Genomic DNA, 26,767 nt, shown 5'->3' with positions numbered 1-26,767 from the left:
GAGGAAATGGCAACCCACTCCAGTATTCTTGCCTGGACAATTCCACGGACAGAGGAGCCTGGTGGGCTACAGTCCATGGGGTTACAAAAGAGTTGGACTGAAGAGACTTAGCAACTGAACACACACACAGAATATTCGCTAGTTAGCATGCGAAAGCTTAATAAATTTCTGGAGTTTAAATGATGAAAGAAAGGAAGCAGTGCAAGCAGGGAGAAACAGATCTTCCAGGTTCTTTGTTTCAGAAGAAGGGATGGAATTAAACAGCACTGGAATAATAAAGTGATGGAATAGGAGGAGTCTAGGAAGACGTGAAATACTGGCAGAGCCCCCTGCAGGTCTCTGAATGAGATGTGTGTTTAAGATGCAGGAAGTCACGGGGAATCTTAGGATGGCTGGGTTAGGGGGCCAGAAGCCAGAGACTGTGACACGGCATTAATCAGAGATGGTCCCAGAAAGGAAAACCAGTGATAACAGCAAATAGAACAGCTGGCCCCTCCGAAGTAAAATCAGATGTTCTGGGAAGGTCGGCACTGCCGATGACCAGCTAGAGAGCTGGCTGGTGAGCCTCTCTCCTCGCTGCATGCCTTCACCTCTGAGAGGCCCCACTGCACAGCCACTGTTCTGGTGCTTACCCTAACCCAGACCAGCTCTGGAAGCCCGTCTGTTAGCGCTGACATTAGGTCTTACTCACCAGAGCCCAAGCCTGACGCCTCACACAGCCTTTCTGGGTCCACACCCCATCAGTGAACTAGACTCTGGCTGGTAGAGCGCAGCTTTAGGTGCTTAAATCCCTGCCCACTGCACTGTTTACTGTGTTACTCCTGCTTCCTCAAACGGAAGCTTTGGAGAATAGAAATGGTATCTCTTTCCTCTCAAGTTCCACAGTCTCCATGATAAGAACTCAGCAGATTCTGGACCACTGATCAAAAGGAACGGTGTTAGTACCAGAGGGTAGTGGTGTTCCAAACTCAAGTCAAGGTAGACTATTTTTCTTTTTTAATTGGCGGATAACTGCTTTTTGATGTTGCGTTGGTTTCTGCCATACAGTAACGTGAATCAGTCATAGGTACACCTATGTCCCCTCCTTCTTGAACCTCCCTATCACCTCCCACCTCATCCTCTAGGTTATCACAGAGCACAGGATTTGAGCTCCCTGTGTCAAAGAGCAAACTCCCACTGGCTATCTGTTTTACACATGGTGATGTGCATGTTTCAAAGCGGCTCTCCCAACCTGTCCCACTCTCTCCCATTCCCGAGTGTCCACAAGTCTGCTGTCTATGTCTCTGTTCCTTCCCTGAAAATAGGTTCATCAATACCATGTTTCAAGATTCCATATATACATATATATATGCATTAATATACAATGTTTGTTTTTCTCTCTGACTTACTTTGCTCTATATAACAGGCCCTAGGTTCATCCATCTCACTAGAACTGACTCAAATGCGTTACAGGTAGATAATATGCTCTGAAGGAGCACTTTGTTACTCGCTCAGTCGTGCCCGACTCTTTGCGACCCCATGGACTGCAGCCCACTAGGCTCCTCTGTCCATGGGATTTTCCAGGCAAGGATACTGGAGTGGGTAGCCATTTCCTTCTCCAGGGGATCGTCCCAACCCAGGGATTGAACGCGGGTCTCCTGCACTGCAGGCAGATTCTTGGCCGGCTGAGCTACAAGGGAAGCCTAAAGAAAAGTTTGGTATACAGGAACCACTACAAATTTGTTTTTATTTATCTTACTACAAACAGTAGTTTTGAGTTACCTAGCTCCAAGTATTAGTTATCAAATATTAGTGATAAATGCAATTCATCACATTTTTTCTTGAGAGACGTTCTCCCCAAGCGCCTTTTAAACAGAGAGTTGAAAACTGAGTGAGAAATAAACAGCATTTGCTGGCAGCTAATTGACCCACAGCTGGTTTGCATCTCTTCCGGTTTTGTTTAGAAAGTTTGTGCAATTCTTTTTCTGCCTCATAAGAATGAAATATAAAAGTAAATGGTTTATAGTACAATTTAATAATCTCTTATCTTCTGAGAAATGTATCCATTAAAAAAGTCATGCAAGATATACCTTAGGGCAGTGATTCTCGACTAGGAGTGACTTTGTTCTCCCCAAGGGGACATTTGACAAGAGTTGGAGACATGTTTGGTTGTCTTGGGGTAGGGGTGAGGGGGTGGGGACGATACTGACGGCAGGTGACCGAGGCAACAAGGAACACGACAGACCCTACAAAAGAGAAAAAGTGGCAAGTGCTTCATTATATAAAACATCCTGGGGGCTCAGACGGTAAAGCACCTGCCTGCACTGTGGGAGACCTGGGTTCGATCCCTGTGTCGGGAAGATTCCCTGGAGAAGGAAATGGAAACCCACTCCAGTACTCTTGCCTGGACAGAGGAGCCTGGCTGGCTACAGTCCATGGGGTCGCAGAGTTGGAAATGACTGAGCGACTTCACTTTCACTTTTTCATACTATTCTTTTTTATAGACACCAATAAAGTACATACACACTGGATTTTAAAATCCCACAATTATACACACCCTGGGAATGGGGAAGGAACAGTTGTAAGTAGACATCTGGTATCAATTAGGCCTGATGTTATGATGCAAGATTGTTCAAGAAAGTCTATAGCAAATAAGCTCTGTCGCTCAGCAGAAGGGATAGGACAGATTTGACCCTCTGCTATAAACCACTCTTAACCACATCAAGACACTATTTTATCTTCTGGCACATCACCTGGTGACAGTTTAACAGTAAAATATGTTGCTAATAAACAACTTCAAACTTTAAAAAAATTAAACATTCTCTGCAAAACAAACGTCTTCTGATACAAATTGTGATCCAGCTCAGACCAGGCCTCTACCTTCATTTTTCTCACAAGCTATGTAAAGAATTCCCATCACTAAACGTTCCTGTTTATTGTCTGGGGGAATGAAGGAGAGTGTTACATGTTGACAGAAAACAACAAAATTCTGTAATGCAATTATCCTTCAATTAAAAAATATATTTAGGGAGGGGATGTATGTATACATACAGCTGATTCACTTGGTTGTATAGCGGAGACTAACACAACATTGTAAAGCAATTATACTCCAATAAAAAATTGTTTAAAAAAAAATGTATGACTGAACCCCCCCTCCCACACACACACAGTGAGAAAACAGCCAGAGGCAGCAAACAAAAACCCCTTAGAATTTATTGCAAAAAACTATAATCAATGCAAAGAATCAAGGCAAAGGATTGCTTTCCTCTAAGTTACCCAGCTATTTTACAATTCTCAAAGCTGCCTAAGGGTGAAGTCGCACTGGTTCTTTTCACTTATCTGTCCCTCTCTCCTTCCTCAGCCACTCGCCCCCCGACTCCCAACTCCCACCCCAGCCGCTCGCTGGAGTCCAGTACTGCGCCTTAAACTGAAGTCAGCACTGGATAGCTTAAATGTCACTGGGCGCCTTCTAGGTGAACAGCGGGTGACTGGGCGTGGATGGTGGAGTGGCACCGGCTCCAATTAGGAATACACTCCAGGAATAAGTGGCACGACCCTGGTCCTAGATGAAGAACTGGCCTATGCAAACTCAAGATAAACAGGACCTTCAAAAATCCTCCCGTGGTTGCGCCCTCAATTTCACGTGAGACTTTGCTCCCCACTAAGTGCGTAGCGGGGATCTCCCACCTGCCCGCGCACGGTCCTGGGAGGCGGCTCCTGCCCTACGAGGGCGCGCCGCGGGCTGGGAAACTGGCTCACCTGGCACCTCCGGTCGCCCCCAGGTGTTCACACCCGGAGGTGCAGCCTCCGGGGACAAATACGCGGGCCCGCAAACTCAGGGGTACAAACTCGGAGTCCGCTCCCAGTCGTGCACTCAGGGAGCGCGCACACAGAGGGAGGCAGAGACACAGGTGTGTGCATGAGGGGAGAGCCTCCCAGGTGTGCAGAGCCTGGTGCTCCCGCGAGGGTGACCACACTCAGGTGTGCACGCGGAGTCGTGCGCAGATCAATCCCGCCCCCCCGAGGCAAGTCTCGGCAGGGAGCCCCCCAAGCCCCGGTCGGCATCCTGCCTCCATCAACTCACCTCCTCCAAAAATTTGGTCAAATCGTACACTTTGTAGTGTATGATCAGCCAGGTGCTCTTGCTGTGGTTGTGCTTCTGGATTTCCTCCAGGGTGTAGTACTTAACGGCTTTGCTGGACTCCTCGGCCATTTCTTAACGCAGAGAGCCTAAGGCCCTAAAGGCAGCAGGAGAGCGGGACGGAGAAGAGCGGCAGTCTCTGCGAACTCGCCCTGGGACATTCCCCGCTGCCGGGCTCGGCTCCCAGGCAGGGCTGCCCGTACGGAGGAGGGGAGGGGCCGAAGCATGGCCTCCGATGATTGGTCAGAATTCCTGTCGCTCAAGGGCCCCGCCCCCGACTGACGCTCTCCACCAACCAGGCGGGCCCCGCCCAGTGAACGGGTGTTGATTGGCTGCAAAAGGTGCCCTTCACAATCACAGTATAGGAGAGCGCGGGGGGCGGGGTTCCCCCCGTCTCTGCGCCAGAAGGCGGTGGCGCCGGGGTCAGCGTCTGGGATTGCGTGGACCTGGCCGGGGTGAACCGCGCAGAGTCCACCTTGTGCAGGGCAGCGACCCCACATCAAAATCGCCGCGGTTTCCCAATCCGGTCAGACCTGAACGTTCGTTAATTTGTAACAGAGTCCTTCCGCAGCGAGCGTAGGCGTGGATTGCGAGGCTGAGAGATGCAGAGCAACCTGGTGGACGTGGACTCACGCAGTTCCCCGCTTCGCCTCGGCCGGACAAGTGTGCTGCCCGGAGCACGGCTCTGTGACTGCTTGACCCATCCCCTCCCGCCCCAGAACTGCCCCATTCTCTCAGGAGAAAAAAAGAAAAAGAACAACCCGGGAACTGTTCCGTAAAAGCAAAAGCGGCCTCAAGTGTAGGTTCTGAGGACGCCGGTCGCTCTGAAGTGATTATTTCTTGACGCCTGAGTAGGCGAGTACTTCTATGAGTGTCTTCTGTCTTTTCTCACTGCTATATTGTTTAAGGTAAATTCTAAATGATTGATAGCTCTTGGAATAGAGCCTGGAGCAGTACCTCCCCAGCTGAGCATCCATTGGAAGATTTATAAATGTTTCATTTTTAAAAGGTGGGGGAGAGAATTCCCTCACGGTAAAAATAAAAAAAAAAAAAAAGATAGTAGTCTGATTTTTGTTAAGGCCTTTTTCAGCAACCGTATTTACTTCCAAAAAGAAGGACACGGTGGATTACACGTGTAGGTCATCCCCCAGGAAACCGGAACCGGCACAGCTCTTTCCACTCGCTGCTGCTGCTGGTGGTGTCCTGCCCCCTTGCTTGCCTCCTCCGTAGGAACGCAAGGCCAAGAAGACAAGTCCCCAAACATTCCAAATACTCTTTATCCATTTCACATGATGCAATGGGGCAGGTTTTCAAATACTGCACCAACCTTGCATCTCTAGAATAAGCCCTACCTGCTTATGATATGTAATTCTTTTCTTTTTTTCAATGTGCTTTTCAAAAAAATTACAAAGGAGGCAAAAATATACAATGGAGAAAAGACAATCTGTTTATAACAAGTGGTGCTGGGAAAACTGGCCAACCACCTGTAAAAGAATGAAACTAGAATACTTCCTAACACCATACACAAAAATAAACTCAAAATAGATTAAAGATCTAAATGTAAGATGAGAAACTATGAAATTGTTAGAGGAAAACATAGGCAGAACACTCTCTGACATAGATCACAGCAAGATCCTCTATGATCTACCTCCCAGAATAATGGAAATAAAAACAAAAATAAATAAATGGGACCTAATTAAACTTAAAAGCTTTTGCACAGCAAAGGAAACTACAAGCAAGGTGAAAAGGCAGCCTTCAGAATGGGAGAAAATAGCAAACAAAACAGCTGACAAAGAATTAATCTCCAAAATATACAAGCAACTCATGCAGCTCAATACCGGAAAAATAAACGACCCAATCAAAAAATGGGCCAAAGAACTAAACAGACATTTCTCCAAAGAAGACATACAGATGGCTAACAAACACATGAAAAGATGCTCAACATCACTCATTATCAGAGAAATGCAAATCAAAACCACAATGAGGTACCATCTCACGTCTTTCAGAATGACTGCCATCAAAGAGTCTACAAACAATAAATGCTGGAGAGGGTGTGGAGAAAAGGGAACACTCTTACATTGTTGGTGGGAATGCAAACTAGTACAGCCACTATGGAGAAGAGTGTGGAGATTACTTTAAAAAAAAAAAAAGAATAGAACTGCCATATGACCCAGCAATACCACTGCTGGGCGTACACACTGAGGAAACCAGAATTGAAAGAGACACGTGCACCCCAATGTTCACTGCAGCACTTACAATAGCTAGGACACAGACACAACCTAGATGTCCATTGGCAGACAAATGGATAAGGAAGTTGTGGTACATATACATAATGGAATATTACTCATCTATAAAAATGCATTTGAGTCAGTTCTAATGAGGTGAATGAAACTGGAGCCTTATTATACAGAGTAAGTCAGAAAGAGAAACAGCAATACAGTATATTAGTGCATATATATGGAATTTAGAAAGTAACAATGACCCTATATGCAAGACAGCAAAAGAGACACACATGTAAAGAACAGACTTTTGGACTATGTGGGAGAAGGCAAAGGTGGGATGATAAGAGAGAATGGTATTGAAACATGTATATTACCATGTATAAAATAGATGACCAGTACAAATTTGATGCATGGTGCAGAGCACCCAAATCCAGTGCTCTGGGACAACCCAGATGGATGGGGTGGGGAGGGGTGTGGAAGGGGTTTCAGGATGGTGGGACACATGTACACCCATGGTTGATTCATGTCGATGTATGTCAAAAACCACCATATATTGCAAAGTAATTAGCCTCTAATTAAATAATTTAAAATAATAAATTTTAAAAAGTATAGTTAATTTACAAGGTTGTTGGTTTACTGATTTGTTTCGAAGAGCTTGATTCTGGCCTCTAATTTTCTCCAGTGTTTTTCTTTTATCTTTTTTTGGTCGCTGATTTCTGCTCCTTATTGAGTCTTTCCTTCTGCTTGCTTTGGGTCCCTTTTTTTCCCCTAGTTTCTTGAGGTGAGAGTTTAGATTATTGAATTGGGATTTTTCCTCTTTTCAAATACATGTATTTAGTGTTATAACTGTCCTAAATGCTTTAAAAACAGTAAATCAGGTTATGTATACCATTTGCCTAACAGTTCCCAGGTCTGCTGAATCTCCCCACGACTCTGGCAGAGCAGTGTGTCAGTGACAACTGCCTCTATAATCCAATGTCAAGACTGTTTCAGATTTCAGTGCCAGTTCTGAGTAACTCCAGAAGTGGTTAAAACAAAACTTTGATACCAGTAACCTGGATCCTATTCCTGGTTTAGTAACTTATCAGATGCATGACTATGACCTAATCAGTTAACTCTCTAAGTCATTGCTTATAAAATGTTTAGCCAGGGTCTGGCACAAAGAAAGAAATCAACAGATTTTAGCAAATGCTATTATCAAACAAGACTTCCTTACTTTAAAACGCAGGTATAAGGAAACATCCTACATGGCAAGTGCTCCAAGGTGAAGTGTGTCACTTCAGTCCTGTCCAACTCTGGGTGACCCCATGGACCGCAACCCCCCTGGTTCCTCTGTTCATGGGATTCTGCAGGCAAGAATATTGGAGTGGGATGCCATTTCCATCTCCACCAAGGTGAAGTAAATTTAGGCAAACTTAGAAACAAATCTAAGAAATTAAAAGGAATACAGATATTTACAAACTTCCTGATGTTCCCTCCAGCAAAGAAATTTTAATAAACATTTAGAAAACCAACTCTACTCCTGAAGTTCCTCAGGTGAAATATACTGTAGAAAGCACTCACTCTTCTACTAAAAAGCAAAAATAAGGAAACATCATTACAGTTTTTATTCCTTTTCTAATTCCTCCTGCCACTCATGCACAAGACACACTTCAGCAGCTCTTTACTTCCCATTGACAAATCATTATATTTGCTATAACCATAGAAAGCAGATTCCCTTGACAAATGGGCACTCTACAAAGATGGACTCCAATTCAGATTATCTACATGGATAATTTGCATTTAACCCGTGTCTTTTAAATACATTAGCAAAGGTTAACTGTTCCCTTCTAAAAATATCTGTTTCTCTAGTATATATACCCTATGTAGTTGATTTCCAAACAATTCCCCATCTATTAGCAATAATTTCCAAAGCTTACTAAATTTTTTAAAGTTTCATTCACTGTAAAATAGACTTGAAGTTGTTTTTACCCATGTATATTTATAACACACCAGAATGTCAGCTGATAATCTCTAATCAATTGAATATCAGAGGCAGAAATGAGGAGCAGAGAGCAACAGATATCATCTGATCACAAAGAATACAAATGTCATAAGTTCACTGCTGAGGTAGGGCAACTTTCCTCAGTAACTTCAGACAAGGCAAGCTAATTATATGTAGGAAATCTTATTGTAAATACATTTTTAGGCATATTTCCTTGTATGTATTCCTACATATTTCCTTGTATTTAATATGTCCATCTTTAAGTAGGAACAGGTAAATAAAAAGATTAAATGGTTGATTGTACATGATTGCAATATTAAATTTACTTTTAAAAATCTTTTGTCTCCAGCACAAGTAAATAGAACAGAGTAAGATCATATAGATAAGGAAAATTCCAGATACACTATTTAACTTTGTAGAGTTCAGGGTTCTAGACAGCTCTATGAAATACAGCTGATGGTGTTATCATCATCAGGCCGGCCAAGTCAGAAGACTGGGAATCATACAGGTCAGTCTCCTCTTTATCCCTACTAGCACTGCCCCAGATTTGCCTTTCATGATTAGCTGCCTGTCTGTTTACAATAACTCCCTTACAGTTTCTTCCAGCCTCTAGTCTTGAAATTCTGAGACCCATCTTCCATCAGTAATGAACCCCAAACTAAAATCTGATCACGTCATTATTTGTCTGTGTTAGTATCAGTTGCTCAGTTGTTTCTGACTTCTTGCAACCCCAAGGACTGTTTCTTGCCAGGCTTCTCTGCCCATGGGATTTTTCAGGCAAGAATACTGGAGTGGGTTGCCATTCCCATCTCCAGGGGGATCTTTCCAACCTAGGGATGGAACTCAGGTCTCCTGCATTGCAGGCAGACTCTTTACCATCTGAGACTACTTGTCTAATACCTTCCAGTGTCTCCCAACAACTAAAGTTCAAATTCCTTACCGAGAATTTGAAGATCATCCAAGATCATTCAATATCTGCTTCCTCTCTCTAGCTTCATCCTTTGTCATTTCCCCCTCAAGCCTCATAGCCTAGCAACAGTGAGCTATTTTTAGATTTCCCACATGTAGCATTCTTTCTTCACTTTCATATCCTTGCTCATGCCCTTTACTCTGCCACTTACCAAAAGTTTACCTCTTACCCCTTATTCTTCTTACCCCCTTTATCCTGGCCAAAGACTCAGGGCCCTTTTTGACTCAGTTTAGGAGTCAATTGTGGTTGAGGCATGTGCTGACCACACCCTTCCCCTCCAAATAATGCTCTCTCTGATCCTTTATTCTCCAGTCATGACTATCACGCACTCACTACATCACCAGTCTATGTGTCTGTCTTTCTCACTGGACCAAAAGTTCCTCAAGGACAGGAATGGTTAGTCACATCTGTATCTTCAGAGCCTCGCACAGTGCCCGGCACTCAGCACATGCTCAACAAATATTTTTGAATGAATAAGGGTATAAATGTGATACAGAAGAGGGCAAGTAAGTACTTGGAAAAACCATAATTATACAATAATCATACTGAGAAATATGGATTAATTTATCTGTCACTAGCAAGAACATCAGCCAAGTTTTTAATGTTTCCGTGGACATCTACTGAAACGGGATAATCATCAGTTAGTTCTATTACACCTGTAACCTGCTATCACTGATCAAGTTTGCTTTGTTTTTACAAAATCTTGTGTGTCTCTAAGTGTCACATGGCCTAAATAATAAGAGATGTTTGCCCAAGTTGTTTATTAGGAACTTGGAGTCAGCTGTGTCCAGTTCAATCTCCAGCCGGTTTAGACTGGTTAAGATGATAAAAGTGTCCACTTGGTGACCTTTAATATCAGAAGGCCAAAACCTCCACCCTAAAAACATACTAATGCCACTATTTTCTGAGCACGTGTCCCGTGAAGAAGTCTGGGGCTTAGCTGGACAATGATGATTACCTCATCTTTCTTGCCTCCAATTTCCCCATGCTCCTGCCACCTCAGATTTATCCCATAACTATCCCAAGTGCCTTGCCTTTGGGGAAGTGGATATGAGATTTGTTCTCCCATCTCCTCACTTGGTGGCCTTGAGAATAAACCCTTTCTCTGCCAAACCTCACTTGCCTTGCTGCATGTCAGACAAACCTGATTTGGTAACACTATTACAAGTAAAACTTTTATTTCTTTCTAGGTCTAGGAAATTAGGGGAAAGAAGCTAAAAGCAAACAGCAGAATGTAAATAATTTAAAATGCATGAGTGGATCTAACACTAGTCCAAGGTGCTCAATGCAGCCACCTAAGCGTACAAGTAACATGGATGATGGAGAGGGCAGTAGAGTTCTCAAAAGCTGGGGGCCCAATATCAGAAACTCAGTTTCCTACCAGAATAAAATTGCCATCTAGGACCTCTAGGGCTTCCCAGGTGGCGCTGGTGGTGAAGAACCCGCCTGCCAATGCAGGAGACGTAATGAGACACAAATTTGATCCCTGGTTGGGAAGATCCCCTGGAGGAGGGCATGGCAACCCACGTCAGTATTCTTACCTGGAGAATTCCTCAGATAGAGGAGCCTGGAGGGCCCAGTTCATAGGGTTGCAAAGAGTGAGACATGACTGAAGCCACTTAGCACGCATGCACACACAGGACCTCTGAGGCTGATGCTAGAAGGAAGTAAAACATTTGTTTCCAGGTACACAACTGCATCCCTCCATATCCTTCTGTCCCCGATTCTCTCTCTGATTGCTGATACCACTCCCCAGCACCTCCTGTGAATACTACGTTGTCTCCTTGACTCACGGGCATCCGTGTGGACAAAACCCTTTCTTTGCTTTTTACAGCAGGGCCAGAATATTCAAATGAACTTTACTAAAGGATAGCATAAAAGAATTTTCCACTATGAGAACCTGACATAGTTCATTCACCTTTAATAAAACGAAGCAGTGATGCCAACTCAAAAAGTCTGTCTGAATGTCAAACCTCAAGTGATTGTGAGGTTCACACCCAGTGAGGACCCTTTTGAGGGACCCACCCTACCAAGTCCACCTCTCCCTCTGTGTGTTTGAGGGCAGCGGATTATATTCTGCCCATAAATACAATCCTAGACATCCAAATTCTTCAAACTCCAGACATGCTGAACCCAGCCCTAAAACCATCAAGATTTTGTCATCTTAGTTCCAGTTTCCTGTCTAAACAGCTGACTCTTCCCCAGGTAATTTTTTTAGAAGTGACCTTCATCTTCATGTGGTACTTGGCTACTCACAAAATATGGCCTTATCTTTGCATGTCCTGACAATTTAAACATGATCTAAACCAATACAATGATCTTAATCTTCATAAAAGAGATATATACAGTCAAACTATTAGGCAGAATTCTTAGGATTCTGTCCCATCTTGAAGACCTGTGAGTGAGATAAAGGAAAACTTAAGTAACTCATATCTGGAAAACTGAATAGGCTTGCCAACAAGCTTGTCATCAAAATATATCCTGTGAGGAAAGTTTTTCCCTGAATGAAAATTCTTGCCATGCTAAATCACTTCAGTTATGTCTGACTCTTTGCAACCCTATGGACTGTAGCCCATCAGGTTCCTCTGTTCATGGGATTCTCCAGCTAAGAATATTGGAGTGGGTTACCATGCTTTCCTCCAGGGGCTATTCCCAACCCAGGGATCGAACCTGTGTCTCACGTCTCCTGCATTGTCAGGGGGATCCTTTACCACTAGCGCCACCTGGGAGCCCAGGTGGCCACTATTACGTATGAAACATTACATCATTATGTATAAAACATTATATCATTACTTATGGATCTAAGTGGATGTGCATATATATTTTGAAGCCATCTCAAAAATGACAGAATGATCTAAGTTCATTTCCAAGGCAAACCATTCAATATCACAGTAATCAAAGTCTATGCTCCAACCACTAATGCTGAAGAAGATGAAGTCGAACAGTTCTATGAAGACCTACAAGACCTTCTGGAACTAACATAAAAAAAAGATGTCCTTTTCTTCATAAGGGACTGGAATGCAAAAGTAGGAAGTCAAGATATTCCTGGAGTAACAGGCAAGTTTGGCCTTGGAGTACAAAATGAAGCAGGGCAAAGGCTAACAGAGTTCTGCCAAGTAATATAAGTAAATACCAATGAACACTTTACTTGACTTGGGGACTGTGGGCTCTTCCCATATCCCATTCTTCTGCCTCCCCCAAATCATTGTTATCCTGAATTCTGTTCATGTCCTTGCTTAGTAAAAAAAACAAACAGTTTTTCACATATGGATATATCAACAAACAATTTATTCAGCTTTCTTGGAGAATGATTGAGCTTTATAAAAATGGGATTATACTGTATGTAGTCTTCTGGGACTTTCCTCCCCATTCAAAATCATGTTTTTAAAAATTCATCCATATTGAATAGAAGGTGAACATAACAAGTGAACAAGAATGGTCTTAGCAGCATTCTTCATAATAATTCTAAACTAGAAGCAATCTAATTGTCCTTAAACCTCAGAAAGGATAAATATATACACACAATGGAATCCTATCCAGCAATGAAAATGAATAAAATACTGCCACCCTCAACAATATGGATGAATCTTATGAACATATTTACAAAAGAAGTTAGACACAGGAGAGTTTGTGTTGTATGATTCCATTAATATAAGGCTTCAAAACAAGCAAAATTAATGTATGATGTTAGCAGCTGGGACACTATTTACCTTGAACGAGGTGGGTAAGTGACTAGAATAGGGCACCAGGAGCCCTTCCTAGATACAGATAATGTTCTACTGTTAGATCTGGGTGGTAGGTATATAAGGATGGTCATCTTTGAAAAACTATCCAAGTGTATACTTATGATACATTCATATTATAAATTTTGAAAGGTTTACCCATGTTGTTGCACAAAAAAATAATGATTTTTTGTTTGTCATATAATATATAATTATGTAAATATAATTCAGTTTATCTATCAATTCCCTTGTCCCTGAACATTTGGGATTTTGTTTGCTTGTTGTAGCTACTTACTTTATTCAACAAACAATGCTGCTACAAACATATTTCTTGGTGCACATATGTAAGAATCTCTTTAGGGGAAGTGTATAGAAGGAATTTCTAAGTCTAAGGGTATGTTACAGTATTCAACTTCAGAAGATTACATCACATTATTTTCAAATTTTCATTCCTGCCTTCCAACAGTGTATGGGAGATCTAATCCTGAATGCTTACTATTTTGTCAATTCTATGGTATCTCATTGTGGTCTTATTTAGATTTTATAATTAACAATGTTGAGTACTTTTCCATAGGCTTATAAGCCATCCTTCTTTTTTCTGCAAAATACCTCTTCATGACTACTGCTTTTTTCTATGACACAGTCTTACCCTAACTGATCTGTGAGAGTTCTTTATATAGTCTGTAAACTAACCACTCATGGATTACTTTCATGAAAATATCTTCTCCCCATTTGTGACCTGTATCTTCAATCTATTTTACTTCTGAAAAACATAATTTTTCAAAGCTTTTTATTATGGACAAGTTCAAACAAACACAACAAAAGTGGGAAGGAGGCCAGACAGCCCGTCTTTTAGTCAGCGCAGGGCTCAGTCACTGGCCCTCCCCAGAGGCCATATCCTGAGGATGCATCCTACCCCTGTTTGGGAGACGGCAACGGCCTCGCGCCGGGCCACACCAACGCCAAAGCCAGCTCTCTCTCAGAGAACCGTGGGTGCAGGATGAACGGCTCATGCCAGCAAAAGCTATGGCGGGAAAAACGGGTACACAGCGGCATGCTGGGAACGCTCAGAGCATGCTGGGAGCACGCAGAGTATGCTGGGAGCCCTCCGGGTATGCTGAGAGAGCTGGGGTACGCTGGGATTAAGTTGGGGTAAGTTGGGGGCGCTAGGTGTGGTGAGGGGAGGTCTGCGGTGCCCAGGCATGCTGGACACAGTACCCCTGAGCCACGGGGAGGGCGCTGAGGAGGGAGGACACGCAGGCCAGGAGACTGAGGTGGGCTGGGCGTGACCCGGACGACAACTGCTTGACGAGCCCGAGAGGGAGACGGGGAGCTGCGGAGGTTGCTCCAGGCCGGCCGCCCAGCCTGCCGCTGCTTCACCGCGAGGCTCAGGCGTCGCCTCCTGAGTAGTTTTGATGGCCTTGCTTTGACAGGAGGAGCCTGCTGAAGAGATAGTTGTAGCTTTTGAAAGGGAAAGGAACCAAGATTCGTTCTTTCACGAAGGCCCACGGGTTCCAATATTAGGGCATCTAATTTAATCAGTAACTTATAGAATCGCCTTTTAAATAAGGCACTTACGCTAGGTAAAGACCTTGGAGATATTTCCACCAATTCCATGCGGTGCGTAAGAAAATGAGGCCCCAGGGGAGGAAACTTGCCTGTTGACCTTGGAAGCGGTGTGTAGGGCAGGTGGGAATCCGACCCCCAGTCAGGCCTCTTCCCACCAAGGCTCCATAGAGGGAGGAGCAGTGAAGCTCCGGCAGGGCTGGACGCTGCTTAACCAGCAGGTCGCTGACTTCACAGACTGGGCGCTCACGATGACCTTGGGTCTCTTGGGGTTTTGAGTCATCAAATGGACAATTTTGTAGGTACCTGTTCCTTACTGTAATACTTACCACCAGGGCAAAAATGTGGTCAAAATGTTATTTTGTAGCCGGCAAGTTTTCCAGTTAATCAGCTTGGATGTGAAAGGTAAGTGAAGTTAGTGAAGTCGCTCAGTCGTGTCCAACTCTTTGCGACTCCATGGACTGTAGCCCACCAGGTTCCTTGGTCCATGGAATTCTCCAGACAAGAATATTGGAGTGGCTTCAAAGGTGCTGCTCTCTAAACAATCTGTTAACAGATCATCCGAATTTTGAGCCTTCCAACGCAGTCCTTACACAATCTAGGGCAAGAAATTTGTACGTTTTAATTTGTAAGTTCTGCCAGTTATGAATTGAAAAAAAAATTGTTTTCGTGTAATGCTAAATAATAAAATTAAATAAATTCCTGCCTATTCCTGAACAGGTCAGAGTTGTTTACACACAGTTTTCTGATCAGTCTTTGAAGTTGACAAGAGAAGGAGAGGACCACTCACAGGAATTTTTTGGTGACTTTGCTGTAAGATATTTAAAGGAAAACTGAGGCAGAAAGTAGTTTTAGTAGGAAATGTGTTTCAGAAATGAAAGCAACAAATCTCTGCATTTTAACTGTCTAACTATTTTCACTAACGTGCACTTTTGTACTTCTAGGCCCAAGCCGTAATCGGTTCTTTGTTTTTTATTTTACTTCATTCGTTATTGATGCTCTTTACCTTGGTGAAGTAGATTGTGTTGGCCTTGGAACTTTGTACTTCATTAAAAAAATTTTTTTCCACAACAGTAAGCATTTAGCATAGAGAGACAGAGTAGAAAAGCAGAGAGAAGGAAGGAAGATTTCTATTTTTACTATCAGAAATCTTCTTAATTAGGTACACCAAATTAATTAACACCTTGTGTGACTTTGTTTTAATCTTTATAAGAGTACACGCAGTTTTAAAAGAATTCCATGATCTTTAATGAAGAAAATTTCAAGCACTGTGGTACTTGAGTAAGAAGATGTGTGGGAGCCAGAAGGGCAATGCTGCCATTGATCAAATGGCACCACAAGGGTATTTGGTTACTGAGATCAGACCTAAGGCTGGTCACACTTCAGATTCCAGGACTGTGTTACTGCTTCTTTTCTTAAAGAGAGAAAATATGTGGATGCTTAAAAGTTTGAAGTACCAGAATACCAGTTACCTTCCCTGGATATGTTTGTGTATCCTAGAGAAACTGAGCTTAAATCATTTCACATTGCAGTTTTCTTTTCTTTTATATGTAAGACAGACCCCAAAGGTATGCCCTGTGAATTATCAACTGTAAAATGTGTCCCACAGAGAAGTTGGAAAGCCAGAGAATTTGTGGAAAAGAAAACTAGATAACAATTTAAAGATCTCAGTGAACAATTTTGTTTAGTGTAAAATGGTGAAAAATATATTCAGCTTTGAAATGCTTTATAAAGATAACTGAAAATAGCAGAAGGTTTTGCTATACATTTTGATTTTTTTAAGTATTGTTGTCATAGGAAAGTTTTTGTCTTCCTGAAAACAAAGAGAAACTTAATAACCAAAAATTTTAGAAAGAATTTGTTAAATAAAAACAATGTAGCAGAAACATATCTAGTACCCAGAACAGAGTAGGCATTTAATACACATTGCTCGTGGTTCTTTGTGATATTTGTACTCAAATTATTCTATTTGTTGTATAGAACTGCAGGTTTAAAATTATAGATTTTATTTTTGGAGTAGCAGAGTGTTCTAAAGTGTATTGTGATGGTTGCAACTCTGTGAATGTAGTAAAAGCCATTTAATTATACATGTTAAATAGGCGAATTGTATGTGATATAAATTACATCCTAATAAAACTTGTACCCCCCCAAGTTCTAGGTTATCATTAGAAAACCTTAAAGGTAAAGTGTAAGTGGTATTTAACTGCTAATATTTGCTAAACTTGTTTTTGCCCTTGTATACCAATGCAATATCAAATATTCTGTGATGGATTAAAATGCTTTACCCTATTAGTAAAATAAATACAAGTTTACTATGTTTTTATTGTTGTTTGTTTTAAAGGCCTGATTACTGAGGCATTCAGTCAACAGGAAAATATGAATGATTCTAAGCAGCAGTCACTGTTCTTCATCACACTTCCAGATTTACACAAACTCTGTGCTGTCAGGATAATATTGAATAATGGAGTGGCAGACACTGAGATTAGGAGCAGACAAATGAAGATATGCAGGTGAAAAACAACACAATCTTGTAACTAATACTTCCTAAACTTTTTACATCTGTAAGAACTGTTTTAATAGTATCACCTTTAAAGCAAGATACTCATTTGCTAAATCTGTTTATACAATTTTAGAATAAAGGAATTCAGTATTGTTCTGACCAAGTATATTGAATTACATTTAAGGGAGGACTTAAAGTACTTCATATAGAATATCTCACTGTTGAGTCTTTGTATTTGTGGCTTCTTGTGTGTTATTTTAATTAAAAAATTTTATAGACATTGATGAGTTAAATCAATGGATTAAGTCAAAACTTAGTCTTAAGTTTTGGGAGATAATCATCAATAACTGTTTATGAAGTACCTACTATTTATGAAGCACTTCAGGAGATACCATAAACATTTTAGATTAATATAATTTTTAGATTTTCAGATTGATGTAAGAATATTTCTCCAAGAATTATCTTGAAATATCTAACCTAAGATAGTCTTTGGAAAACACTTCCAGAAGTTGACGCCTAAAGTATAACACTGAAGACCCACCTTAAATTGTTTGAGACACTCAAGGAAGAACTCTTAGAATACATAACAAGATTATATCTCTAATTGAATTTCTTAGAGAGGAGCAAACACTTATAAGATAGCTAGGAGTCAGAAGTAAAATACTCTTGGGTATCCTCCATTTTGCTCTTATTTATAAAACTTGTCTTCTGACCACTGTGTATTTTCCCACTCAAGTACATCCAGGAGTCTGTACCCTTCCTGCTAAGGTATAATTTGGTACCCACTGAGCATTTAATTGTGACCCCTTAGGGAAGCAAGTAAGTAGAAAACCTTAAGAGAGATTTTCTGCCATTCACTCTCATATTGAAGGTGGTCTTGCCCATAGAGAGGGGTGCTTTGACTCATTGTCCCAATAACTGACAAAGAGGCTAGAACAGAAAGACAAAGATGTGGTTGTGTCAGACAAAGGCACATCTTGTACAAGCACGTACTGGGGACATCCCTGGTGATCCAGTGGCTAAGACTCCATGCTCTGTGAGCAGGGGGCCCGGTTCGATCCCCCATTGGGGAACTAGCTCTTGCATGCTACAACTAAGTTCACACACTGCAACTAAAAGATCCTGTGTGCCCCAATTAAGACCCAGCACGGTCAAATACATAAACATTAAAAAAAAAAATCGTAAGCCTGCTGCACCACAGTGCCAGCAAAGATGAGCCTAGCAGAAACACGTTGACCCATCTCACGTTTTGACGTAACCCCCCACACACATGCACTCCTAGCCTTTAAAATTTGTTTCCTTAATGATTAATAATTTTGAAAATTTTTGTATTCCTACCTCTGTTCCCTTTTGTGTTTTTCCCATCTTTTCTAATAAAATTATTGATGGTAATTTGAAGTGTAATGATTGTTGCTGTAAGTTCACTTGTCTTTTGAATACTTAACTAAAACCACTACCCACTTCATTTTCCTTCAAAAAATTTCCTTTTTCTCCAGTGCTTCTGACCACCACTTTAAAAAAAAAGGAAAATGGAAGAAATAGGAGTTTAGAAGAGCTGAAGTCTTCATAGTGCTTAGACTTTTTCGAGTCTATACTTAAAATAGAAATGGAGTTTTAAAAGAGAAATTTTAGTTCACAGATGAAAGGGTTAAGAAACAGATGTGCAGACAAGTTTTTATATTAATATCATATCTAAAACTTTATAGTTCTCTCAATTCAAATCTTGGCTGATTGCTTACAATATTCAAGGTACCATGCTAAGTGTGGAGAATCATATGGAAATCCATAATACAATCCCTGCCTAGAAGAAGCTTAAACTTTTCATTGGAACTAACAATTTTTAAATGTTCTGATAAAATGAAAACAGAGGGTGGGCAGTCCAGTTTAAAATGAATGCATTTCATCTCCACAGGCAATTGCTGTTTTTGCACCAAGATATCCTTACATCACCTGTACCTGGAATATTTACCCAAATTTGGGTGGTGATGGCGGTTAGTATTGTAACATTTTATAAACTATCATTTATAATTATTTAGAGCAACATTGATAAGCATTAATTTGGGTATTAATTATAGCTCAAATTGAAGATAGCTTATGAAGACTAATTACATTGTGTTGCAGGTTGATCAAAACATTAACAGACTTTAACTTCGATATACCTCATGTTTAAGATCCATTTTTGTGGCTCTGAATTCGTATTTAGTTTTCTCTGTTGTTGATGTTAAAATAAAGATTATCAATGAATAAAATATGTTAACAGCATAGTTTTTAAGATAGCACAGACTTAATCCTTTTTTATATTTTATTCTTTAGAATTACATTTAATATAAAAGAAGTTCCTTGTTCCAACAGATCTCCAGTTATGTTTAAAGAACTTGAGCCAACATGTTTTTTTATTTTGGAAATTTCATTAAAATGTTTTTCTTACTTAGTAAAATTAGAACAAGAAATATATTTTCTGGTGCTGTATATAGCTCTTATGCTGAGATTTTAATTTCCCAGAAATTAATATTTATTAATAATGCTGACAGTTCAAAATCTTTAGTTTATTTATTTTTCTTTAGGTTTTAGGTTTATATCCATTTTTTATCTTCTCATTCTTAATATTTTTAAGAAAGACAAGATGTTAGTGAACAAGTAGACAGTAATGTCTCTATATTCTTTTCTACCTGAAAAAATTAGGAAATGAGTATCCTAATCTTAGCAAGAAGAAGAAGAAAGTCACCATATAAAAATATGTTTTGAATTTTCTCTTGATCTTCCACTTGTGTCCATTTTCCTTATTCATGTCTAAGAAATTATTGCTTAATAAGAAAGGTATTAAATATTTATTACATGAAATTTACTGGCCTTTTACTTTATATGGTTTCTGGATTCAGTTCATTTCCAGAAAGGCTTTCTTCACTAAGGAATATACCCATAGATTCTACTGGGTTTCCCAGAAAGTTCATTTGGTTTTTTCTGTAAAATGACACTTGTAGTGCTTCATTGTCTTTCACTTCATTTGAAACAGTTGTTAAACTGTATTGTGACAGCTGTCATATCAGCATGCATTTTTTAAAAAATCAAACTTGATACATTTTTGTGTAGCCATTTTAATATTGAAGATGGAAGAAAAAAGAACACTTTCAGTAAATTATACTTTATTATACGAGAAAGGTGGGCTTCCCTGGTGGCTCAGATGGTAAAGAATCTTCCTGCAATGCAGGAGACACAGGTTCAGTCCCTGGGTTGGGAAGATCCCCTGGAGAAGGAAGATAACCCTCTCCAGTATTCTTGCCTGGAGAATCCCATGGAAAGAGGAGCCTGGCTGGCCACAGTTCACAGGGTCATAAAGAGTCAGACGTGACTGAGCGACTAACACTATACCAGAAAGGTAAAAAGCAGCTGAAACAGCAAAAAGATCTATGCAGTGTATGGAGAAGGTGCTGTGATTGATTGAACATATCGAAAGTGGTTTACAAAGTTTCATGCTGGGATTTCTTGCTGGACAGTGCTCCATGGCCAGATAGATCAGTTGAAGTTCAGTTCAGTTCAGTTCAGTCACTGAGTACTGTCTGTCTCTTTGCAACCCCATGAACTGCAGCACGCCAGACCTCCCTGTCCATCACCAACTCCCGGAGTCCACCCAAAACCATGTCCATCGAGTTGGTGATGCCATCCAACCATCTCATCCTCTGTCGTCCCCTTCTCCTGCCCTTAAGCTTTCCCAGCATCAGGGTCTTTTCAAATGAGTCAGGTTTTCGCATCAGGTGGCCAAAGTGTTGGAGTTTCAGTTTCCACATCAGTCCTTCCAATGAACACCCAGGACTGATCTCCTTTAGGATGGACTGGTTGCCTTTTCTAAAACCAGCTTGAACATCTGGAAGTTCATGGTTCATGTGTTGCTGAAGCCTGGCTTGAAGAATTTTAAGCATTACTTTACTAGCATGTGAGATGAGAACAATTGTGTGGTAGTTTGAGCATTCTTTGGCATTGCCTTTCTTAGGGATTGGAATGAAAACTGACCTTTTCCAGTCCTGTGGCCACTGCTGAGTTTTCCAAATTTGCTGGCATATTGAGTGCAGCACTTTCACAGCATCGTCTTTCAGGATTTGAAATAGCTCAACTGGAATTCCATCACCTCCACTAGCTTTGTTCGTAGTGATGCTTTCTAAGGCCCACTTAACTTCACATTCCAGGATGTCTGGCTCTAGGTGAGTGATCACACCATTGTGATTATCTGGGTCATGATCTTTTTTGTACAGTTCTTCTGTGTATTCTTGCCACCTCTTCTTAATATCTTCTGCTTCTGTTAGGTCCATATCATTTCTGTCCTTTATTGAGCCCATCTTTGCATGAAATGTTTCCTTGGTATCTCTACTTTTCTTGACGGGATCTCTAGTCTTTCCCATTCTTGTTTTCCTCTATTTCTTTGCATTGATTGCTGAGGAAGGCTTTCTTATCTCTCCTTGCTATTCTTTGGAACTCTGCATTCAAATGAGTATATCTTTCCTTTTCTCCTTTGCTTTTCACTTCTCTTCTTTTCACAGCTATTTGTAAGGCCTCCTCAGACAGCCATTTTGCTTTTTTGCATTTCTTTTTCTTGGGGATGGTCTTGATTCCTGTCTCCTGTACAATGTCATGAACCTCCATCCATAGTTCATCAGGCACTCTGTCTATCAAATCTAGTCCCTTAAATCTGTTTCTCACTTCTACTGTATAGTCATAAGGGATTTGATTTAGATCATACCTGAATGTTCTAGTGGTTTTCTCCACTTTCTTGAATTTCAGTCTGAATTTGGCAATAAGAAGTTCATGATCCAAGCCACAGTCAGCTCCCGGTCTTGTTTTTACTGTATAGAGCTTCTCCATCTTTGGCTGCAAAGAACATAATCAATCTGATTTCAGTGTCAACCATCTGGTGGTGTCCATGTATAGAGTCTTCTCTTATGTTGTTAGAAGAGGATGTTTGCTATGACCAGTGCGTTCTCTTGTCAGAACTCTATTAGCCTTTGCCCTGCTTCATTCTGTACTCTAAGGCCAAATTTGCCTGTTACTCCAGGTGTTTCTTGACTTGCTACTTTTGCATTCCAGTCCCCTATAATGAAAAGGACATCTTTTTCGGGTGTTAGTTATAGAAGGTCTTGTAGGTCTTCATAGAACTGTTCAACTTCACCTTCTTCGGTGTTACCAGTTTGAAGTTGATAGTGATCAAATCGAGACATTAATTGAGAACAATCAACGTTATATCACGTGGGAGATAGCTGACATACTCAAAATTTCCAAATCAAGCATTGAAAATCAGTTGCACCAGCTTGGTTATGTTAATCACTTTGGTGTTTATGTTCCATGTAAGTTAAGCAAGAAAAACCTTGACCATATTTCTACGTGCAATTCTCTACTTAAACATAAAAAAAAGCTTCCATTTTTAAAACAAATTGTTATGAGTGATGAAAAATGGATACTATAAAATAAGGTGGGACTGAAAAGACTGTGGAACAAATGAAATGAACCACCACCAACCACAACTAAGCCTGGTCTTTATTCAAAGAAGGTGATGTTGTGTATATGGGGGGGATTGGAAGGGAGTTCTCCATTATGAGCCCCTTTCAGAAAACCAAATGATTCACTCCAACAAGCCGCTCCCAGTTAGACTAACTAAAAGCAGCACTTGACAAAAAGTGTCTGAAATTAGTCAACAGAAAAGGTATATTCTTCATCAGGATAATACAAGATCTCATGTTCCTTTGATGTCCAGGCAAAAGCTGCTACAGCTTGGCTGGGAAATTCTGACTCATCTGCCATACTCACCAGAAACTGGATTTTAAGATTTCCTTTTGTTTACAAAATTCTCTTAATGGAAAAAAATGTCAGTTTCCTGGAAGACTGTAAAAGGTACCTGGAGTAGTTCTTTGCTCAAAAAGATAAAAATGTTTTTGGAGGATGGAATTATGAAGTTGCCTGGAAAATGGCAGAAGGTAGCAGAACAAAATGATGAATACATTGTTCAATAAAGTTCTTGGTGAAAATGAAAAATGTGTCTTTTATTTTTGCTTAAAACCAAAGGAGCTTTTTGGTCAATCCAATATTTCAGGAAGAGAATGATTATCACTTGCTTCTTTCTCCAGAGCATAGAAACTGTTAGGATGATGGTCCTCTGCTGTGTTCTGCTGTATAAATGTTTAAATTCTTTATGTAGTACATTATTTAATAATATATTTAAGTCATTTTTATAAATATGGATTTTTTTTTAATAGATAACATTTTATAAAGCTGGAAAACTTCATGCCTACATGGAAAAATACAGAGCTAAGGTAAGTTTTTAAAAGGATAATAATTCCAGATGTAGTTTTATTGATTTTGTATATTCAGCTTATTTTGTCAGTAAACGAAAATTAGAATAGCTTTCTCATAAGTTGTTTCTGTGCATGTGAGAAAACTGATATTTTCTCTCAGGACAATTTATTTGTGCACATTTAATAGAGAAAGGGGGAAGAGGCTTAATTTTATTGGGTACTTTCTTGCAGGCATTTTATGTGACATAATTTCATTTGTCATCTCTGTTTTCCAAGAAGTGAATATCCCATGTTAACAGATAAACTGAAACCCGGAGAGGTGAAAAAATTGTCCACAGTCATATAGCTAATTAGTAAGGGAACAAAAAAATATAGATTTTATTCCCCATGGTGATGAGTGTCTGGATCTTAGCAAAGAAAAAAGAAATGAATACTTGAAGTAGAGCACCTATCGTGTCTCAGTACTCAGGCTGTTGAGACTTTGCTAGAGCTCCCATCATGTCTCTGCATGGGTGTCTGAGGCACTGTATCCTTGGTTATTCTAGCAGCCTGTCCAGGCATCATTGTTGGCCTCTGTTCCTAGATCTAGTGGAGTTTGGAATGATGAGGTTTTCGGTCATCTTCAAGATGAAATGCTTTAAGTTATAGGAGAATGATGAAGTCTCAATAATACCCAGAGATGCTTCGCAGTTCCCTGAGAAATACTTGAATAACCTGAAAGCTGATTTTAGCCATCATTTACCATCCGTGGAAAAGCAGTGTTCTTCTCACCTGTGTTGAGCCTTCACGATTATGCTCAATTTGTCTTTATCTGGATACTTTGTACATGAGTAATAATCACAGCAGATAGTCATTGAACATCTATGATATACTGAGCACTTTGCTTGATTCTGGAGATAAAGCTGGGAACCTGATAAACTTCTTGCCCTTGGGAATCTTAACATAGAAAAATAATTTCCTCCTTTTTATTTATTGGGTGACAGTTCTTGGCTGTCTCACTTTTGTCTTGCTAACAAAGGCCCTGGCAGTGTTTTCTCTGGGCTGCATTTGCAAGAATGTTTGTATAGCAAACAGCCCTGAGTGTTTCCTCATATGAATATGCTATTCCATATGCAACTGAATACTCAAGGAGGGACTCTGCTGATCTCAGAGTTTTCTCTCTGTGAAGCTCTCTTCTCTCAATACTTTGCCCTCCAAACTGTAGCTCCCGTGGCCTCCCTGGACTCTCAGTTCTGTCCATTCAACCCAGGGAGCCGGCTGCCTCTTCCAGGATTCCCCTTCCCTGCACTGCAGCCTGGAAAGCCTCTTTAATCAATATGCTGGGGTGTCATGAGTTTCCCAACTCCTAGGGGTTTGTCTTTTTTTGTTGCTTGATGGCCTGTGTCTTGTGAAACATTGTTTCATTTAACTTACCCAGTGTTTTAGTTATTTCAAGTGGGACAATGTGTCTGGATCCCATTGTTCTTAAGTGAATATTCTGACCTTTGAAAATTGTGTGCAAGTAGAGATACTTGTTGCATTGTATCTGGTGCAAACACATGCATACTGCTGGTTCCATGTGTGCCCATGTAAACATTTAACTTTTCTGATATTGGACTAGAGTGAACAATAATGAAACAAGTTACAGTGTAGTTTGGGTAGGCTTCCTCTGTGCAGAGCAGAATACAAAGTAAAGTGTAAGATTCTAGCACATGAGCTCCAAAGATTTAGGCTTATTGGGGCAGGATAAACTGGTAGAATTTGGCCATTACAGTCATAGTATCAAAGTGAATATATTTTAACACTTCTTTAACTTCAGAACCAGATAGGATTATCTGGAGTGATGGCTGTAACTTCTACCCAGAATAGCCCCGTTTTGTTGGGAGGTGATCTAAGCACACAGACATTTTCTCTGAGTTTATAGTATAGCATAACAATTACTGTGAACTTGCCCATATTTTGTGCTTTAATATTTTTAGGTGGAGGCTCCACAACAAGTGATTCCTATAATTCTTCAAAACTGCCTTTCATATTCACTCACAGCTAGACTTGCTCCAGGCTGGAATAAAGCTGGCCATCTCTTGGTACAAGGTGACTTTATCTCTTTCAATCATTAGGGCCTTCTGAACCAGATTACTTCTATTATGTACGTCTGTTTTTAATTTCAAAATACATTATTTTAGGGAATTTTTTTTCAAAAAAATCTTTTTGTTTTGTGTTAGGGCATAACTGATTAACAATGTTGTGATAGTTCAAGGTGAACAGCAAAAGCATTCAGCCACACATATACTATACATGTATCCACAGGGAATGGTTAAAGCATAGCCCCAACCAAGCATTCTTAAGCAAGCCCCCATCTACAAAAGTGTCCTCTCCTTCCTTTGTGATTATATTCAGAGGAGATTTCCTAGTGTTTCTATGGAAAAAAGTGGCTTTATTATAGAATACTTGATGTTTAAAAAGGAATAAACATAAGTTATGGAGCACTATAATAAAATGAACACAAATTATTAGTGTTGTTGGAACCAAGTCTATTCTGAATTTTGTGTTGTGATCTGTTTTCTAACTATTTTATACCAGGAAAAAATATGTGCGGGAAGAATTGAGTATTTCTGTCTTTTTAATATAAGAGATATTTTTGAGTGTTATATTTTTTTTTCTGAACTATCATCAGATATTCATTTGTATAAAACTGCATTGTAAAGCATTTTCTGCAGCTTTGATAACTTTGCATAAGGAAGTTATATTAAGCATGATTTATGAGTTTTAATATTATGGTGTATTCTATGAATTTTTTAAGGAAGAGAATTTCTTTCTCAGATGGGAAAGCAAAGTGCTGTTGGTAAGTAAAAATATAAAAGTTAATAGATAAAACATAAATAAAATAGTTGTTTAAAAAGTGTTATAGATTGTTGGGTTAAAATCTTGATGATTAGGTTGTATCAAAAGTTAATCAGAATCTGTTATAATCAGTTTCACTCAGGAAACCACTTCTGATTCAAAAATATATATTCTACTTCATGAGAAAAAAAATTCACTTTTCTTAATTGATATAAAAGCTACATTTTTAATTTCTCTAGTTAAAATTATAACTAAAACAGTTTAATTTTGCAGGTATTTATAATGTATAGTCTCTAGAACTATATTATAAGAATTCTTTAGTACTGTTGTAAGTAAAAGCTTTGGGTTTTTTTATGAGTACATGATTCTTGTTTTCAAAAAAAGATTGCCTAAAGAGACACAGATTAGTCTAATCTAACTCTTTCGTTGATGTGCGTGGTTCTATTGCAGATAGACACATTCCTATCAGTAGTCCAGAGATGGCAGATAGATGGAAATCCTAAGCCAAGTAGACATTGTCAGTCATGGTGGTTTTACCAGCATTTGACCGTAGCCTTAAATCTACATGTCATCCACGGACTATTC

At 40.1% G+C, this 26,767-nt stretch overlaps 2 protein-coding genes across 2 annotated transcripts in view; one reads left to right on the top strand and one right to left on the bottom strand.

The window, feature by feature from the left end:
• The window catches only part of CYB5A (cytochrome b5 type A), a 33,748-nt gene extending 29,434 nt beyond the window's left edge, over positions 1 to 4,314 (bottom strand). The window contains exon 1 of the mRNA XM_065932299.1: positions 4,064 to 4,314. Coding sequence (XP_065788371.1) covers positions 4,064 to 4,192 — 129 coding nt within the window. The 5' untranslated portion in view covers positions 4,193 to 4,314. The remainder of the gene's footprint in view (positions 1 to 4,063) is intronic.
• Positions 4,315 to 16,960: 12,646 nt separating this feature from the next.
• C4H18orf63 (chromosome 4 C18orf63 homolog) overlaps positions 16,961 to 26,767 on the top strand; it is a 36,956-nt gene continuing 27,149 nt past the window's right edge. Inside the window, exons 1-5 of the mRNA XM_065932902.1 lie at positions 16,961 to 17,094; positions 18,997 to 19,075; positions 23,324 to 23,380; positions 25,321 to 25,432; positions 26,142 to 26,183. Of these exons, the coding sequence (XP_065788974.1) occupies positions 16,961 to 17,094; positions 18,997 to 19,075; positions 23,324 to 23,380; positions 25,321 to 25,432; positions 26,142 to 26,183 (424 nt within the window). The remainder of the gene's footprint in view (positions 17,095 to 18,996; positions 19,076 to 23,323; positions 23,381 to 25,320; positions 25,433 to 26,141; positions 26,184 to 26,767) is intronic.

The sequence above is a fragment of the Muntiacus reevesi genome, chromosome 4 (assembly GCF_963930625.1).
Source record: "Muntiacus reevesi chromosome 4, mMunRee1.1, whole genome shotgun sequence".
Classification (NCBI taxonomy): domain Eukaryota; kingdom Metazoa; phylum Chordata; class Mammalia; order Artiodactyla; family Cervidae; genus Muntiacus; species Muntiacus reevesi.
The sequence above is the reverse complement of the archived record's forward strand: the minus strand, read 5'-3'. Positions and strand labels throughout refer to the sequence as shown.